The 19,096-nt window shown below is 41.2% G+C and overlaps 1 protein-coding gene across 2 annotated transcripts in view; it reads right to left on the reverse strand.

Moving 5' to 3' along the window:
* UBQLN1 (ubiquilin 1) overlaps positions 1–10,913 on the reverse strand; it is a 50,039-nt gene extending 39,126 nt beyond the window's left edge. For both annotated transcript variants that reach the window (XM_011953967.1, XM_011953966.1), the window contains exon 1: positions 10,161–10,913. In XM_011953967.1, coding sequence (XP_011809357.1) covers positions 10,161–10,340 — 180 coding nt within the window. In that variant the 5' untranslated portion in view covers positions 10,341–10,913. The remainder of the gene's footprint in view (positions 1–10,160) is intronic.
* Positions 10,914–19,096: the final 8,183 nt, after the last annotated feature.

The raw sequence follows: 19,096 nt of genomic DNA on the forward strand, positions 1-19,096 counted from the left end.
ACTACAGGCGCGCACCACCACACCCGGCTTTTTTTAAGTCTCACTCCTGTCCCGCAGGCTGGAGTGTGATGGAATGTGATGGCGTGATCTCAGCTGACTGCAACCTCCGCCTCCCAGGTTCAAGCGATTCTCCCACCTCAGCCTCCTGAGTACCCGGGATTACAGGCATGCGCCACCACGCCTGGCTAATGTTGTATTTTTAGTAGAGATGGGGTTTCTCCATGTTGGTCAGTCTGGTCTCAAATTCCTGACCTCACATGATCCGCCTGCCTTGGCCTCCCAAACTGCTGTGATTAGCGGCATGAGCCACCACGCCCAGACAGCATCTTCATTTTTTAAAAAAAGGATAATAACAGTGTTTTCAGCATAAAGCTGTGTGACATTTTAAGAAAATATAATGCATCATGCTTTACAAATCAAGCCTGCAATAAATATTGGCCATTATGTCATTGTCATTAGCAGCATTTGCAAAGTCCCAAAAAGGGGGAGAAAGAGCTAGTGATATTTGAGGGTAGGGGAAGAGACAATACAAACTGGCTGAAATGCAATGAAAACAGGAGAAAAGGTAGGTGGAAGCACATCCTGAAAGTTTTATTAGCTGTGCTAATTCAGTAGTCGCTAGCTACATATGGCTATTAAGCACTCGAAATGTGGCTACTTCAAACTGAGATATACTCTAAGTGTAAATTACAAAATACATTTCAAAGACTTAGTATTTTAAAATGCAAGATATTTTACAGTCTTTTTATCAATTACACCTTAAAATATTTTAGATATACTGGGTTAAATAAAGCATATTAAAATTACAATAGCCAAAAGGTGGAAGCAACCCAAGTGACCAGCAACAGATCAATGGATTTTAAAAACGTGGTACATACATATAATGGAATATTATTCAGTCTTACCAAGTAAATTCTGGCTGGGTGTGTGATGGCTCACACCTGTATAATCCTAGCACTTTGGGAGACCAAGGCAGGCAGACTCCTTGAGCTGAGGAGTTCAAAACCAACCTGGGCAAAGTGGCGAAACCCTGTCTCTACAAATAAATACAAAGCAGCCTAGCATGGTGACGTGAGCTTGTAGTCCCAATTACTTGGAGGGCTAAGGCAGGAGGATCACTTGAACTTCAGGAGGTAGAGGTTGCAGCAAGCCATGATTGTACCACTGCACTCCAGCCTGGGTGACAAAGTGAGACCCTGTCTCAAAAAAAAAAAAGTAAATTCTGACACATGCTACAACATAAATGAACCATGTGGACATCATACTAAGGGAAATAAGTTAATCACAAAAGGCCAAACACTGTCTTACCCCACTTATATGAAATACCTAGAGTGGTCAAATTCAGAGACAGAAAGAAGAATGGTGGTTGCTAGAGGTGGGGGAATGGGGGAAATGGGGAGTTACTGTTTACTGTTTATATGGTACAGGGTTTCAGTTTTGCAAGATGATGAGTTCTGGAAAGGGCTGGTGGTAATGATTGTGAATGTACTTAATGTCACTGAACTGAACACTTAAAAATGGTTAACGTGATAAATTTTATGTGTGAGTCACCACTATTGAAAAATTAACTTCAGTCTTTCCTTTTTATTAAAGTGGCTAACAGGAAAATTACATATGTGGCTCATACTGTTTTTTATTTTTAAGACACCAAATCTCACACTGTCACCACAGCTGGAATGCAACAGTGCAATCATAGCTCACTGTAACCTCCAAACTCCTGGGCTCAACCCTGCTGGACTAGCTCGACTACAGGTGTGTGCCACCACACCTAGATAAATTTTTATTTTTTTGTAGACAGGCTGGTCTTGAACTCCAGAAGCGGGGTGCTGCAGTGAGCCATGATCACTGAGCCACGGTGCTCAAGCAATCCTGCCACCATAGCTCCGCAAAGTGTTGGGACTACAAGTGTGAACCACTGATCCCAGCTCACATTGTATTTCTATAAAAAATAAGTCACGGTAAAAATTTCCAATGAGAAATGTTTTGATGAACAAGATCTAGTAACAGGAAGCCCTAATACCAGGGTAAGCAAACTTTCTGTTACGGTCTAGACAGTAAATATTTCTGGATCTAGCAGTCACACCATCTATTCTGAAAGGAGCCATAGATAACACACAAGCAAATGGGCACAGAAGATTTGGACTACCAGTTTGCTGGCCCCTGCCCTAAGGCACCCATTATAAGCAATGGGTCTTAAATTTTCATAAATTTTGTGAGCCAGTTTAATAACGGTATCTTGAAATCTGTCACAGTGACAATATTTACATCATGGAAATCCAGCAAACACTACAAATCAGTGTTTTTCCTGAAGAACGGGTTGATAAACCAGCATTTTCCAGCGAACCACTCACTATGTAATGAATTAACTTGTCTCCTATACATTTAAAATTATATTCATCATGAACCACCTTTGAGAGAACAGATAGCTATTCAAATCACTTTCTGTGCTCTGTGGTTCAGATGAGAATCTCCAGCTAACAAAGGTGGTTCTAGAAGAATAATGTTTCAGGCAGAAAAGCAAGAGTGAACATCATGAAGCAGTCAAGAGTTGTGCTTGGAGAGTGGTGACCTAGGGGGGAAGAGCTTAAGAGGAAGCTTCCACAAGAAGGCTGGAAGCTACGAGATTATGTACATACTACACTCAGTAAAGGTTCAACAATAAGTAGTTATTACTGAATATGCATTATTGTACATAATGGACTAGATTTATCTGTAAACAATTTATTGAGCCCTAGGCTCTGGTAATACAATGGTGAACAATCACAGCCCCTCTCTAAAGAGAAGGAATCACATAAATATACAATTTTAAGTTGTGATGAATTCTTATTAAAAACAGGCTGCTGTGAGAAATCCAACAGGGGATCCCAATCTAGTCTGGACAATCAGAAATAGATACTACCTGGAGAAACTGGCCTTTGCATTAAGATTTCAAGATGGAAGAGGAATGAGCAAAGAGTGTTCTTGCATTCTAGGTAACAAGAACAAACTGTACAAAAGTCCTCAGGCAGGAAAAAAGTATTAACAGGTCAAGGAACTAGAAGGTCAATGCAATCAGCCAAGCAAAGAAAGAAGGCATCTGCAGAAAATGGAGAGGGCACGGAACTGTGTTACATAGTGCCTCTCTACCCCATTATATATTCTAAGACCAACAGGGAGCTATTAGCTTTACACAGAGAGTGGCATGCTCTGATTCACATTTTTCAGAGATCACTCTTGGAATGGCTGGCAGGAGAGTTATAGAAAAGTGAGGCAACTGATCAGTAGGCTACTGCAGTTTCTAGGCAAGAGGTAATGGCAACTTAGTGGAGCCACTACCCAATATTTTAAGGACGTACTTAATCTATTAAATACTCCACCATAGAAATTTTTGCTCTCAGGACACCATTTTACAACTTCAGAAATCCAAAGAGTTTTGTTTATTTATAGTTGTTGGTATTTATAATATTAGAAATTAAAACTGAATAATCTTTAAAAATAAATTCATTTAAAAATAATACACTATATATTAATATAAATAACATCCTTATGAAAAATAACTATTTTCTCAGTGATAAGAGTGGCATTATTTTAAATTTTTGGAAATCTCTGTAGTCTTATAACAGAAGACAGCTAGATTTACATATCTGGTGTCATATCCCACACCTGAAAGACTCTAGCCAACTGCACTGCCCAGTTTTGAGAAAATTAGACTGAAAAATAAAAACAACGTCTCAGAATTACTATGAAAATCGTTTCATCTCATGGTCCCCTTAACAGGGTATAGGGACCCCCCAAACCACACTGAGAACTACTGCTCAAATAATAAAAGGCAAATTTGTCTAGCAGGCTTTCCAGTTTTCCTCAGAATGCCTCCAGCAAAAATAATAATGAAAATAAAAAGCAAAGTAATCACAGTAAGATACCATTTCACAGCCAGTAAGATGGCTATAATCACAAAGACAGTAACAAGTGTTATTGAGAATGTGGTAACTGGAATCCTCATGCATTGCTAGTGGAAATGTAAAATGGTATAGACACCTTGGAAAATAATTTGGCAGCTCCTCATAAAGTTCAACATACAGCTTTGACCCAGCAATTTCCACGCCTAGATCTACACCCAAGAAAAATGAAAACATATGTCCTCACAAAAACTTACACATGAGTGTTCAGAGGCATTAGTCATAACAGCCAGAAAGTAGAAACAACCCAGTGTCCACCACGTGAGAGAAAAATAAAATGTGGAATGCTGTTGGCAACACAATGGAATGTTATTCGGCAATAAAAAGGAAGGAAGTACCGGCACATGCTTCAAACAGGGATGAACCTTGAAAACATTATGCTAAGTGAGAGCCAATCACAAAAGACCACATGATTCCACTTACAACAAATGTCCAGAACAAGCAAATCTATAGACAAAAAATAGATCAGTAGTTGCCTAAGGCTGGGGGGCCCAGGGAGAAACGAAGGGCAACTGTTAAAGGGTACAGGGTTTCTTTTGAGGGTGATAAAAACGTTCTAAAATTGACTACATGACCCTGTGAATGTATTACATCAGTTACAGACTTTCAAATGGTGAATTGTATGGTAGGCAAATTATACTTCAATTATGCTGTTTCTTAAAGCTAAGCAATCTCTGTTAATCAGAATCATTAAATAATGAGTTTTTCAGCTGTTCAGTATTAGAATAAAGCATATAAGAAAACAATGATCTTAGACTTTCTTCTCAGATATCTTACTATACTGATTCAATCCAACCTTCTGGATAAGATGTTGTCCAGTAGAAATATATGTGAGCCACAAGTAATTTTAAGCTTTTAAGAAGTCATACTGAAAAAAAGTTTTTAATAAAAGGTCAAATTAAGTTTGATCTTTTACTTAACTCAAATCTGCAAAATCCTATTTCAATACACAATATATCAAAACCATTAAGATATTTAAGTTATTTTGTTCATACCAAATTTTCAAAATCTGGTGTAAATTTTACACTTAACAACACATCTCACTTCAGTCCAACCACATTTTAAGTACTTAATAACCACATGTGGGTGATGGTATCAAAGTGGACAGTACAGTTCTAGATTCACACTACACACTATAACGTTAAATGATGTGTGTGATGATGACCCTAAGGCAATTTCCCTTATCAAAGAAAGGCTCAATTTGACTCAGTATGTTTAAATTACGTCTAAGTATATTAATATTTTCCCAAAAGTCTGCACTGACAGAAGGCACTTTCTAAAAACAAAGTATATACTGCCTGGACATTTCAAGCAAATGCATTTCAAAATTTTTACACATAACCTAACAGTCTATGAAATCCCAAAATAAGCTAATTAGAAGTTATACAGAAACTCCCCTCCATTATCTGCACTAATGTCTCACATATATAACTCTCCATTCTTCTAGATGTTATCTTGCTCGTGGATGCTTGGAAATCCTCAAAGCTCTTTTCAATAGCTGATGATGAATAATTAACCAAAAAAAAATCTCATACACAGGGCCTTTGTGCCACTACACATTGATGCTTTTGTATCTATTTACTTACATACAGGTTGAAAATCCCCAATCCAAAAATATGAAATCTGAAATGCTCCAAAATCTGAAATTTTTTAGCACTATGACACTACATGTGGAAAAATACCGTATGTAACACCTTTGCTTTCTGATGGTTCAATGTATAGTTTGGTTCACTCATAAATTTATTTAAAATATCATATAAGCCGGGCGCGGTGGCTCAAGCCTGTAATCCCAGCACTTTGGGAGGCCGAGACGGGTGGATCACGAGGTCAGAAGATCGAGACTATCCTGGCTAACACTGTGAAACCCCGTCTCTACTAAAAAATACAAAAAACTAGCCGGGCGAGGTGGCGGGCACCTGTAGTCCCAGCTACTCGGGTGGTTGAGGCAGGAGAATGGCGTAAACCCAGGAGGCAGAGCTTGCAGTGAGCTGAGATTGCGCCACTGCACTCCAGCCTGGGCGACAGAGCAAGACTCCGCCTCAAAAAAAATAAAAAATATAAAAAAAATAAATAAATAAAATATCATATAAAATTACCTTCAGACTCTGCGCATAAAATGTACAAGAAATATAACTGAATTTCATGTTTATATTTAGGTGCCATCCCCAAGATATCTCATTATGTATATACAAATATTCCAAAATCAAAAAAAAAAAAGAAAATCCAAAATCCCAAACACCTACGGTCCCAAGCATTTCCCATAAGGGATATTCAACCTGTATTATGAAAATCTCTAATAATGACAGCACCTTGGAATACACATAGCACAGTTTATATTCTCACTACCTATTCTAGCTACCTGTAAGTAAAAACTTATGTTACTCAATTGATTCTGAGTGCTCCATGAATAATAAATTTCACTCTAAATTGGAAAATAGCTTCAGCTTTATTAGTAACCTTGAACAGGTAACACTACTAAATACCAAATGTATACAGCACTGTAAAAAATTAAGGCATCCTGTTTCCGCCTGTTGGTACTCATGACCAGAAACCAATGGAAAAATAGAAAAATAAATTACCATCTTACAACTTATTTCACAATTTACCCAAGAAGTTTAACATAATTTCATCTAATAAATTATTATAGCATGTTCACATAAACAGCATTTGTTATAATGTGTTAAGGAATTTACATTACATAGAAATAATTATTGAAAGAAATTTTAACTTATAGAAAATGGAATTTGCCTGATACAGAGCATAAGCCTTCAATATTATTCTCTGGAGGTCTGTCTTCAGCTTACCCTCTGACCCTCCAAAATTAGGTACAAATTTTAAAGACTAAATATTTCCCAATTTCTAACTGGACATTTTCAGTGGAATTTTAATGTCATTAAGTATTTTTTAATGATAAACTTTCATTTGTAGCAAATAGTTTCAATCAAACCCTTTAAAATTTTTAAATCATAAAATGGCATATCTTTTGTGCTTCAAGTAGATTTTACAAACAGGTCATTTGAAAACTGCTTTTCGTTTTCTTCCACATTTTCCTGTATCTGTTTCCCTTGCATATACAAGCCCAACTTGTCTTCAGGTTCTCTGGTGTGGTGGTAAGCGTCAATTTTTATCACATCTTCTGCTTCAACATAAAACAATGATCAAGAATTTAAAAATTAACTGCCATCAGAAAAGGCTACCTCGGAAAGACTTTAATTTTATCTATTAACAATTCGTTTTGGGCTGGGTGCCCTGTGGTTCACGCCTGTAATCCTAGCACTTTGGGAGGCCAAGGCAGGTGGATCACGAGATCAGGAGTTCAAGACCAGCCTGGCCAACATGGTGAAACCCTGTCTCCACTAAAAATACAAAAATTAGCCAGGTGTGGTGTGGCACGTGCCTGTAGTCTCAGCCACTAGGGAAGCTGAGGCGGGAGAATCCTTGAACCCGGGAAGTGGAGGCTGCAGTGAGCTGACACCACGCCATTGCACTCCAGCCTGGGGGGTGACAGAGTGAGACTCCATCTCAAAAAAAAAGAAAAAGGAAAAAAAAAACAAACTCATTTTGGTTGCGGTAGAGTAAAATAAAAGCGTTCCCAGAATTTATAATTTTAATTTTACCATCACAAAAAGAAAAACATCCTCACAGCTATAACACCATACATTAACTAAAAGGAATTTTTCCATTTATAAAATATTGACTATTTCTAATATTTTGCAGTAAAATGCTGAAAGCACCCAGGATGGTGGAGGCATGAATCAGGAATCCTAGAAACCAGACCTGAACTTTAAAACTTAATATGGCTACACTCCCACTAAAATAGCTAAAATTAAAGAGACTGACAATATCAAAATGTTAGCAGGGATATGGAGCAACAGGAACTCCCATATATCTTCGTTGGTGGGATGGTAAAATGACATAAGCTTTTTTTTTGTATATGTGCTGCTGAAGCCAGCACTACACAAGCTTTTTTTTTTTTTTTTTTGAGATGGAGTTTCGTTCTTGTTGCCCAGGTTGGATGGCAATGGCGCAATCTCAGCTCACTGTAACCTCCCTCTCCCAGGTTCAAGCAATGATTCTCCTGCCTCAGCCTCCCGAGTAGCTGGGATTACAGGTGCCTGCGGCCACGCCCAGCTAATTTTTGTATTTTCAGTAGAGACAGGGTTTCACCACGTTGGCCAGGCTGGTCTCCAACCTCAGGCGATCCACCCGCCTTGGCCTCCCAAAGTGCTGGGATTACAGGTGTGAGCCACCACGCCCGGCCCACAAGCATTTTTTAAAACATAACTTCGCACAAAACTAAAACATACAATTGCCCTATGCCTACTCAAACCAAGTCTTAAGTATATACCCATGAAAGAAAAAAGAGTCCACAAAAACACTTGTATAAGACTGTTCACAGTAACTAACTGGAAACAGTTCAGGTGACCTTCAACAGTGAAGAGATTATGGTATATACATAGAGTGGAAAACTACACACCAATAAAAAGAAAGGAACTACTGATACACACAACAAAGACAAAACTCAAAAACATTATGCTGAGTGGGAAAAAAAAGCCTTACCCAGAAAAATACAAACAGTACTATAGACTATATGGGATCCCACTTAATGTTAAATTCTAAAACAGGCAACTCTGTAACTTATGGCATTAAAAAAAAAAAAAAAGTGAGTGGTTGATGGAAAGGCCGAGTGACTGAAACGACTTGGGACAAGGTAAGAAAGAATTCTCTAGTCAATTACAATGTTCTATATCTTGATAAGAGCTTGGGCTACACAGGTGTAAGCATTTGTGAAAACTCATGGCATGGCATGCATTTCACTGCATGTCAAAATTACGTCAAAAAACGTAAAAAATAAAGCTGAACTTAGGCAAATATTAGTTCACAATGCTGAAGTGACATGTACTGGTGTCATCTACTGATATGTGCAACTTACTCTGAATTGCTCCCCAAAAATAAAATGGACTTGATAATCGATTATAATACTGTAAAATGCTAATTGTACATGATGGACATATGTGTGTCCACTGCCCAATTCTTTCAACTTTCCGTATGCTTGAAAATACAAAAATGGTAAGGAACATTTTTACAGGCACTAGGAGACAAAAAAAAAAAAGGTGATAAATTCCGTTGGTGGTAAAAGTTTCTCTCATTCGATGTTACACACCTCACTGCCTCACAAAACACACTACCTTTGGAACTCGCTAAACCAATATCCCAACCACCTACAGTCCCTGGGGAAACTGATAGGTACACTTCAGGAATTGTTGATTGTTTCCTGTCACAAACTGTTCACGTTGTGTGCGATCTTCAGAGATTAAGTCAATAATTATGGAAAATACGACGTATTCAACAATACACTAAAATTATTTGTTAAATTCCACCAAGGATCTCAATTAACTGGAAGATTTACATTCCTGAACCAAGTTTAAGTAATATTCTCCATTAACTCCAATTTTCTTTTGTATTTGGTTGCAACGGCTAATATCAACATCGCTATCGCCCCTCTAAAATCAAACAAAAACCTACCTAACGACTGGCATCTAAGCCTAAGGGAAAGAGCAAGTCATCAATGAAAGAAAGTCATTCACTTTTCTCCTTAACCCTAGTACTATTACTATTACTTAAAATGGAGCTAAAATCGGTTTCTACGTCATAATTTTTTTTAAAAGGTAGCAAGGTGGGAAAGATTTCAGGACTTACAATGCAGAACTAAATATACACGTGCACCTCACCCCAAAACCTACCTTAACAAGCAGGCACGTAAAACAACGAGGATCCCACCCACCCCCTTTTTTAATTCATGAAACAAAACCGCAGCCTGAGCTAAAGCGAACCCTCGCCCCCGCCCAGCCTCCACCCCGCCCGGAGCCTAGCGGTGGGTCCCTTTCCTTTGTGAAGAATTGGACGGGAGGCGACGGAGGGCGGGGAACTGGGGGAGGAGGCTGAGGGTCGGCGGATGCCAGGGAAAGAAGGCTCCGAGAAAAGCGGCATCGGCGCGTCCCACAAACAGGCCGCGCCGCCACGCCACAAACCACTGCGGTGTCCCAAGGCGCAAACCCACTAACTTGGGTGTGATCTAATTTGGGACGACGCCCGGGAGAATGGCCGAGGGCACCTGGGAGGACGACCCCTCTCCCAGGTCCTTCCCAAAAGGTCTCCTGCGGCGGCGGGCGGAGGTCCTGCCGCCACCCCCATCCCGGCCCGAGCACCAGGCGACCTCACCTGCTGGACGGAGCTATTCTCGGGCACGGCGAATTCCTCCTTTTCCTTCGGGGTCTTCACGGTGACTTTCATGATTTTGGGCTCCGCGGAGGCAGCGGCCGCGGGGACGCCAGCACCTTCGGCTCCGGCAGCGCTATCCTGGGAGCCCGGAGGACCGCCGCTTTCACCACTCTCGGCCATGGCTGCAGCGGCGGCGGCGGTGACTCAGGCAAGCAGGAGGGAGCAGGCGAGCAAGGAGGAGCCAGCAGACACCAGAGCCGGCAGGCCTGGACAGCGAAGAATGCAGAGCACGCCGCCTCAGTAGCAACGGGCACAGGGCCACCCTAGCGGGTGTGGGGCCTCGGAGCTCGGTGCAGGCTCTGGCGCAGGCCCGGGTCAGGCGCTCGGCAGTCGCCGTGTGTTCAGGCTCCGCTCGCTCACATCGACATCCGCAGCAGCCACCGCTTCCTCCTCCCTGCCCCTTCCCCCACGTCCCTTCGCCGGCGCCGCGCGGAGCACGCCGGGTAACGCGCCTGGCGGCGTCGCCGAGTCATTCCCGGCTGGCGCCGCTTTGAGCTCAGCCTACGTGCCTTTTCCTTTCCCGCTCCATTGCCGAAAGTGTAGGCGAAGCCAGTGTGAAGGACTAAAAGCAAAATGGGGCGGGGTAGCTCAGTTCATGTTTTTTTCTCCCGTTCCTTTCACCAAAAACTAAATCGCAGTTTCCAGTTAAGCGCTGTAACGGCGCACCAAGATGACGTCAAGGTTAGCGAAATTACTAGAAAGGGACCAGTGGGCCCTGCGGCCGCGGATGCGCCTGCGCGCTCGCGGTCCAGCTACTCTTCCCCACCTTACCTCATGCCTGGCTGGGCAGTGCTCAGTTCTCCACGCTGTCACAGTCGCCTTGCGCTGCCTTGCCTCTCTGCCTACTCTGCGTTCCCCGCTGGGAGGAAGGTCTGGTGATAAAATAGCGGCGAGGTATTTTGTTGTTATTTTAATATGCTTAGCGTTTGATATTTGGAAGGCTCGTATTGCCCTATGCGGGGGAGTTGGGGTAAGTTAATGGTGGAAAGGTCCTCAGCACAACGAACGGAAAATGGAGTAAAAGCCTATGACTGCCCTGAGCAATCCCGCGGAGTCATTGCTTCATGGCCAGAGCTTATTTACCGCCCTCGGGTTAGCCTTGTTTGGTCAGACGATCAATCAGGCGACCTGTATTGACAGTGGCCTCTGCTGCTGCGACGACAGCTGTGCGCGAGCGCCCCCCAGATGCTCTGCGAACTCGATTTCCTACAGTGTGTAGGGCGGAACAGGGTGCCCGAGGAGTGTCCACCCAACTGGGACAATGTAATATAGCTGAAGTGTTCACTTTCTATTCTGTCAAGTTACTGCTCATTGTCGGACTTTAAGTAGCATTAAGGATAGTTCCAAAATTATTTTCAGTGTCATGCAGATAGAAATAAATTATCTCTGAGAATCAGAATTTGAAATTACATCATTTGGTTTTAAAGATGACTTGCGGTCAGGCGCGGTGGCTCAAGCCTGTAATCCCAGCACTTTGGGAGGCCGAAACGGGTGGATCACGAGGTCATGAGATCGAGACCATCCTGGCTAACCCGGTGAAACCCCGTCTCTACTACAAAATACAAAAAACTAGCCGGGCGAGGTGGCGGGCGCCTGTAGTCCCAGCTCCTCGGGAGGCTGAGGCAGGAGAATGGCGTAAACCTGGGAGGCAGAGCTTACAGTGAGCTGAGATCCGACCACTGCACTCCAGCCTGGGCGACAGAGCCAGACTCCATCTCAAAAAAAACAAAAAGATGACTTGCAAGGAATGTACAAACCAGCACATTAACTATATTAATCAGTGTTGCACAATTTAAATCCTGACAGCCCATGGTGACCCAAATCCGCAAAGATACATTCTGCATTTCTGCTCCTAAGCCGTCCAACTCTGTTCTGAGAATAAATAGTTACATAAACACGACTTTTTAGCAGAGCTGTATGGAATCTGGGTCTAAGAGAATTCTGAGGGTATCGATTTCAGGATAGACATCATTTGATATCACCTAAATTTCTGGCAGCGTGGCTCAATAACAAGGCCTTCTGCTTAATGAAGGATGACTACTTGGTTATGTCTAGGTGTGAGGTAATCACTGCTTCTCAAGATCGAAAGTGCCACAACTGGACAATCAATCATTTCGAATTTCTTCCATATGTCTAAATAAAATTTCTTCTCAACTTCATTAGCGCCTCATTACCTGTTTTTCCCTGTCATGCTGTCTTACCTGCACGCTTTGCCTAAGCTGCCTTCCTCTACCTAGAATGACTTTCTCCTTGCCTTCACCTGTCTAACTTCTATGCATCCTATATCACATGCCCCAGGAAGACTTGATGGTTTTTCTCTTGATTCTCCAGCAAATACCGTGTGTGTGTGTGTGTGTGTGTCTCCCTGCATTTATGGACTTTGCAATTATCTGTGTCTACATTGTCTAAAAATGTTTGATGTGTGTGACACTATAAGGTAATAAGATTTACCTGTAAGAAGATACTGTATAGTTATCCATTGTGAGGGTACTTTTTTGATATAATCCTGACCTGTAAGAGACACTGGAGGTGGTGAGGACCATGGTGTAAATCAGAGATAGTCAACTTTCTGGGAGGGCTAGATAGTAAATATTAGGCTGGTGCCAAAAAAAAATTGCAAAAACTGCAATTATTTATGCACCAACCTAATATTTTAGGCTTTGTGGGCCACAGGATCTCAGTCTAAAACACTAAGCTATGCCCTTGTATCACAGAGTAACCGTTGACAATACATACATGAATAATCATAGCTGTGTTTACTAAAAACTCTACTTGCAAAATAAAAACAGACATAAGATCTGATTTGGCCCACAGAAGATAGTTTGCCAACCCCAGGTCTAGATGTTTATTTGTGGCATTTTCTTCTGAATGGTTTTTGTTTGTTAAATGGTCTGGATAAAATTTTAAGAGTATATTTTATCACAGTTAATGCCCTAATACTGTATAAAACTGTACTGAGCATACAAGAACAATAAGACTCAGTTTCTGCCGTCAAAAAACTTGAAGTGATAGTTGGATGGTGGGGGTAAGAGATGGGAGGGAGATTGGCAGTGATGTGCTGGTAAATGACTAATAACCAGTCCTCCTGAAAACAAACTTTGATTTATTACATTTGCCAATTTCCTTGATGTAAATACTTGCAAATGGTTACCAACTTGAGATCACCTTCCTCACAAAACATGTGAAATTTTACCAGTAAGCCCTCACAAGCCTTGAATACCCAAGCCTACAGAATCAGACCTTGCATCATAATTACCTGCATATTTCACTTGACCATTCATCATTTGTAGCACAGCTTCTATCATCTAAAACTTTCTCCTGCTACCAGTCTAATTTACACCCTCATTAGCTCTGGCCTAGATTACAGCAATAACCTCCTACAGATTCCTCTGCCTCAATCTAAAGTCTCCATCCTCAACTCTTATTTTCCAGCGATGCCATATGTTATCCTAGAACGAAGCTTTGATTATGACACCTGCTTAAAAACTTCCAGTCACTGTCACCAAAGTGTTAAGAGTACTGTCTAAACTTTGTGGCATGATGTCCATGGTCTTCTGTAACCCAAAGACCTTGCTCTTCACTCATATCGTATCCTCAACCAAAGTGGTCAGCTAAGCTCTCCAGGCATGTCTTGCACTTTCCAGCTTCAACTGCAAGTAGAAATTCTTCCCCCTTATTTTGACCCCATCATTTTACCCATCCTGCAAGACTCAAATGTGACATTCCCTAATAACCCATTTTTGATCCAAAATAGTCTTTAAATCCTCTGTACTCCCATATAGCTTTATTACCTTCCTGATGTCACTTACCACATTCTGTCTTGTATCATATGTCTGTGCATATCTTGTTTATTAGATAAAGGCATTGAAAACGGATCAAGTTTTAATCATTATTTATACCAGAGGTCCTCAGCCCCTGGGCCATGGACCAGTACCAGTCTGTGGCCTGTTACGAACTGGGCTACACAGCAGGAGGTGGTGAGTGACAGGCAAGCAAGCATTACCGCCTGAGCTCCACCTCCTGTCAGATCAGCAGCAGCAGCGGCATTAGATTCTCATAGGAGCATGATCCCTGTTGTGAACTGGGCATGTGAGGGATCTAGGTTGTATGCTCCTTAAAAGAATCGAATGCCTGATGATCTAAGATGGAAGAGTTTCATCCCAAAACCATCTCCCTCTGACCCCCAGTCCATGGAAAAACCGTCTTCCACAAAACTGGTCCCTGGTGCCAAAAAGGTTGGGGAACTGCTGGTCAGTACAAAAGTAATTGTGATTTTTGCATTGTTGGAATTTGTTGTTTGATATTGAAATACATTCTTAAATAGATGTGGTTATGTTATACATCATTTTAATGTGCATTTCATTTTTTTTTGCTAATGGCATTGCTGTTTGTTTTATATTTATTTTAGACTGTGGAAATGATGTTAGACAAAAAGCAAATTCGAGCAATTTTCTTATTCGAGTTCAAAATGGATTGTAAAGCCGTGGAGACAACTCACAGCATCAACAACACATTTGGCCCAGGAACTGCTAACGAACACACAGTAGTGCAGTGGTGGTTCAAGAAGTTTCGCAAAGGAGAGGAGAGCCTTGAAGATAAGTAGCATAGTGGCTGGCCATCAGAAGTTGACAATGACCGATTGAGAGCAATCATTGAAGCTGATCCTCTTATAACTACACAAGAAGTTGCCGAAGAACTCAACATTGACCATTCTACACTCGTTCAGCATATGAAGCAAATTGGAAAGGTGAAAAAGCTTGGTAAGTGGGTGCCTCGTGAACTAAGCAAAAATCAAAAAAATCGTGGTTTTGAAGAGTCATCTTCTTTTATTCTGCACAACAACAGTGAACCATTTCTTGATCGGATTGTCATGTGCCACTAAAAGTGGATTTTATACGACAGCCAGTGACAACCAGCTCAGTGGTTGGACCAGAAAGCTCCAAAGCATTTCCCAAAGCCAGACTTGCACCAGAAAAAGGTCATGGCCACTGTTTGGTGGTCTGCTGCTGATCTGATCCACTACAGCTTTCTGAATCCTGGTGAAACCCTTACATCTGAGAAGTATGCTCAGCAAATCAGTGAGATGCATCAAAGACTGCAATGCCTGCAGCTGGCATTGGTCAACAGACAGAGCCCAATTCTCCACAACAGTGCCCAACCACACACTGCACAACCAGCACTTGGGAAGTTGAATGAATTGGGCTACAAAGTTTTGCCTTATCCTCCATATTCACCTGACCTCTCTCCAAATGACTACCACTTCTTCAAGCATCTTGACAACTTTTTGCAGGAAGAACGCTTCCACAATCAGCAGGATGTAGAACATGCTTTCCAAGAGTTGGTTGAATCCCGAAGCATGGATTTTTATGCTACAGGAATAAACAAACATTTCTCATTGGCAAAAATGTGTTGATTGTAATGGTTCCTATTTTGATTAGTAAGATGTTTGAGCCTAGTTACAATGATTTAAAATTCACAGTCCAAAACCACAATTACTTTTGCACCAAGCTAATACCACACAGTGCCCAGTGTAATTTCTTGGCATGAGAGCATTTATCGTTGAACTGAATTGTTGAACCATCATGTTTTCTACCAGAGAGGAAACTCCTTTAGAGCAGTAGATCATAGGTTATACTCCTTTGTCTCTCCTGAAGTTTATAGTATAGTGACATAGATGATTAATTCAAAGAAAGATAGATGTATAGATACATGCCTTAGAACTTAGTTGCTTTACAATAGACGTTCAGAGAAAGGAAACATTGGGGCAGGGGAAGGTGGACAAGTCAGTGATTTTGAGCCAGCCCTTAAGGAATGGATATGATTTTAAGCATGTTGAGAGGGACAGTGTCTTGAGAAAGAGTTCATAATGGGAAATAGAACCTCTCCTAGAACACCAGTCTCAAAGTGGGTCCATAGCCTAGGAACAATTGGAACACTTCATAAATATCTCTAGGGCTACTTCGAAATCAAAGGAAATAAAGTGTTCCAGTTGTTTCTGAGTCTTCGGGCTGGAGAAGAGGTGGTGGTAAGGATGGGTGTTTATTAATTTGCCAACTAAAACTTTAGACACTGGGTAGAAGGTGCAAATATTAGGTTGGTGCAAAAGTAACTGCAGTTTTGCCATATTTTAATGACAAAACTGCAGTTACTTTTGCACCAACCTAATACATGTGCAGCCACTACAAACTTTGGATAAAAGGTGCTAAGTAGGATCCCACAGTTTTCTTGGTGCTGTTGCAAGCACTGCATAACACCCAGAAGCAAAGGGGGCGCTGGCAGCGGCAAAAGGTAAGGAGAGCCTCTTTGAAGAACACAGCTGGGGCTCTATTCAGTTTTTCGCTTTTTATTTTGAAGTAATCATAGGAAGTTGCAAAAATAGAACAGAGTTCTGTGTACCCTTGCTTCCCCCAGTGGTGGCATTTGATACTGTTGCATAATATCAAAATTAGGAAATTGACATGTTGACTACAGACCTTACTGGTTTTTATCATATTTTTTACCTGCATTCATTTGTACGTGTGTGTGTGTGCATGTAGCTCTATGCAAAATTCCATACATAAATTTGTGTTACCATCACTGCAGTCAAGATAGAGAATTATTCTATCACCAGTCTCACTATTTTTAATCCTTCCTGTATTACTGGGTTTTTCAATCTTGATACTATTGACATTTGGGGTCAGATAATTTTATGTTGTGGGTGGCTTTTCCGTGCATTGTAGGATGTTTAGCAGAATCCCTACTCACTAGATGTCAGTAGCATTCCCACCCTACCCCCTTTATGACAATAGAAAATGTCTCTAGACTGTGCCAGATGTCACATGGGAGGCAAAATTGTCCCTGGTTGAGAACCACTGCTGTACAGAGAGCTGGTGGAATCATCCTTACCATCTGCATGTTTCCTCTTATTTCCCCTTACAAAGTGGAGTAGCAAATGTTATCAAGTATCAAAAGAATGATATTTCACTACAAAGTCTTTTTAATTCTGAGTCTATTAGAATACTCAAAGATAAACTTCACTGTGAATTTTTCCCAGTAGATGGTAAGTATTGCCAGGATTCCATTATAAACTTAATCTCAGTTACTGCATCTCACCTACTCATCCTTTACCAAGAGTCTGGAATTTACTCAGGTATTACGAAAATGCCTGAAAATATTTGAAGACTATTCTCCTTTGACCTCTCTTGCAAACAGGTTACTGCTGATAACCTAAGAAACAGTCCCTAAGGCAAGCATTGGGTATTTTGCAGAAGTGTTAAGACTGGTTCTCCTGGAAACATGAATAGAAGGATATATACTTTGATAAGTAGACTCAGGCTTGGTCTTATTTTGTGTAAAACTCTAAGCCTGGTGATTTCAGTGGACAAATGTATTCAAAACAAACATATTTGGAATGTGTTTCTTGACCTTAGGTTACCTTATGTGGAGAGTCTGCCATCATGTATAAACTAAGCAAATGAGCTATGGGGAAATTTTAGGTGATTACTCCCAACAGGAAAAAGTGGTTCGAAATTTTCAAAATCTGTAGTAAGAAGTATGATGCCAATCATCCAAGAATTCCAGAGGATACTAATGCTTCTGGGGGGAAAAATATAATGCTTCTGGAAGCTGAGAGGTGTTTAAAAAAGAAAGTATTGTCTTCCCATCATTCATTGCACTTGAATAATTCGTACAGCCTTTTTCCCATTTGAGAATGGTCAATGAGTTGAAAGGTCAAGGCAGAACCTGTGGCTTATCCAAGTTGTTCTATAATCTGTCAAATAACTGTGCAGGATCTGAGTCCCTACTTACAAGCTATCAGTTTCATGAGTACTAGCAGAAAACACAAGACTCCTACATGAGAAACAAAGGTCTTTGTTACTCTCAGCCGTATCAGTGGCCACTGTGTCAGCATTTTCTTGCATCAGTTACCCAAGCCCTAATTTCCACAGGGTGATACAAAGAGAGCTAGTTGACACCTGTACACACAGTGGTTTGCATTATAGGAGAGGAAATCCAAACATAGGGAACCCAAATCTTTTATAATGGGCAGTAATCATGACTTCCGTTTGCTCTGTAAGAAGATACTTTATCTTCTAAGACTGTTCACTATAGAAATACCCTTGAAAAAATAGTCCAGGCCAGGTTTGGTGGCTCACGCCTATAATCCCAGCACTTTGGGAGGCTGAAGCAGGCAGATCGCTTGAGCTCAGGAGACCAAGACCAGCCTGGGCAATGTGGCAAAACCCCATCTCTATATAAAATGCAAAAGTTAGCTGGGTGTGGTGGCACACACCTGTTGTCCCAGCTACTCAGGAGGCTGAGATGGGAGGATTGTCTGCACCCAGAGGTTGAGGCTGCAGTGAGCTGAAATTGTGCCACTGCACTCCAGCCTGGGCCATAGAGCAAGACCCTATCTCAAAAAAAAAAAAGAAAAGAAAAGAAGACAATTGTCCAGAAGAAAGACAATGTATTAGTTTGCTATTGCTGTTGTAACAAATTACCATGAACTTAGTGGCTTAAAACAACAGAGATTTATTAACTTACAGTTCTGGAGATCACGAGTCCAAAATTGATCTGAAAAGGCTAAAATCAAAGTCTGTGTTTCTTCTGGAAGCTGTAATGGAGAATAGATTGCCTTTTCCAGTTTCTAGAAGTCGCCCACATTCCTTGACTTGTGGCCACATCACTCCAACCTCTACTTTCATTGTCACATCTCCTCTGACTTTCTGCCTCCCTCTTTCCTTCATAAGGATCTTTGTGATGATGTTGGCCCACTCGGCTAATCCAAGATTCTCTTCCCATCTTAGTATTCTTAATTACACCGTGCAGAGTCACTTTTGCATGTAAGGTAACATATTTTCAAAGGTTACTTTTTTATTTTTTCTTTTGGTTTTTTT

The sequence above is a fragment of the Colobus angolensis genome, unplaced genomic scaffold (genome assembly GCF_000951035.1).
Source record: "Colobus angolensis palliatus isolate OR3802 unplaced genomic scaffold, Cang.pa_1.0 Scaffold379, whole genome shotgun sequence".
NCBI lineage: Eukaryota > Metazoa > Chordata > Mammalia > Primates > Cercopithecidae > Colobus > Colobus angolensis.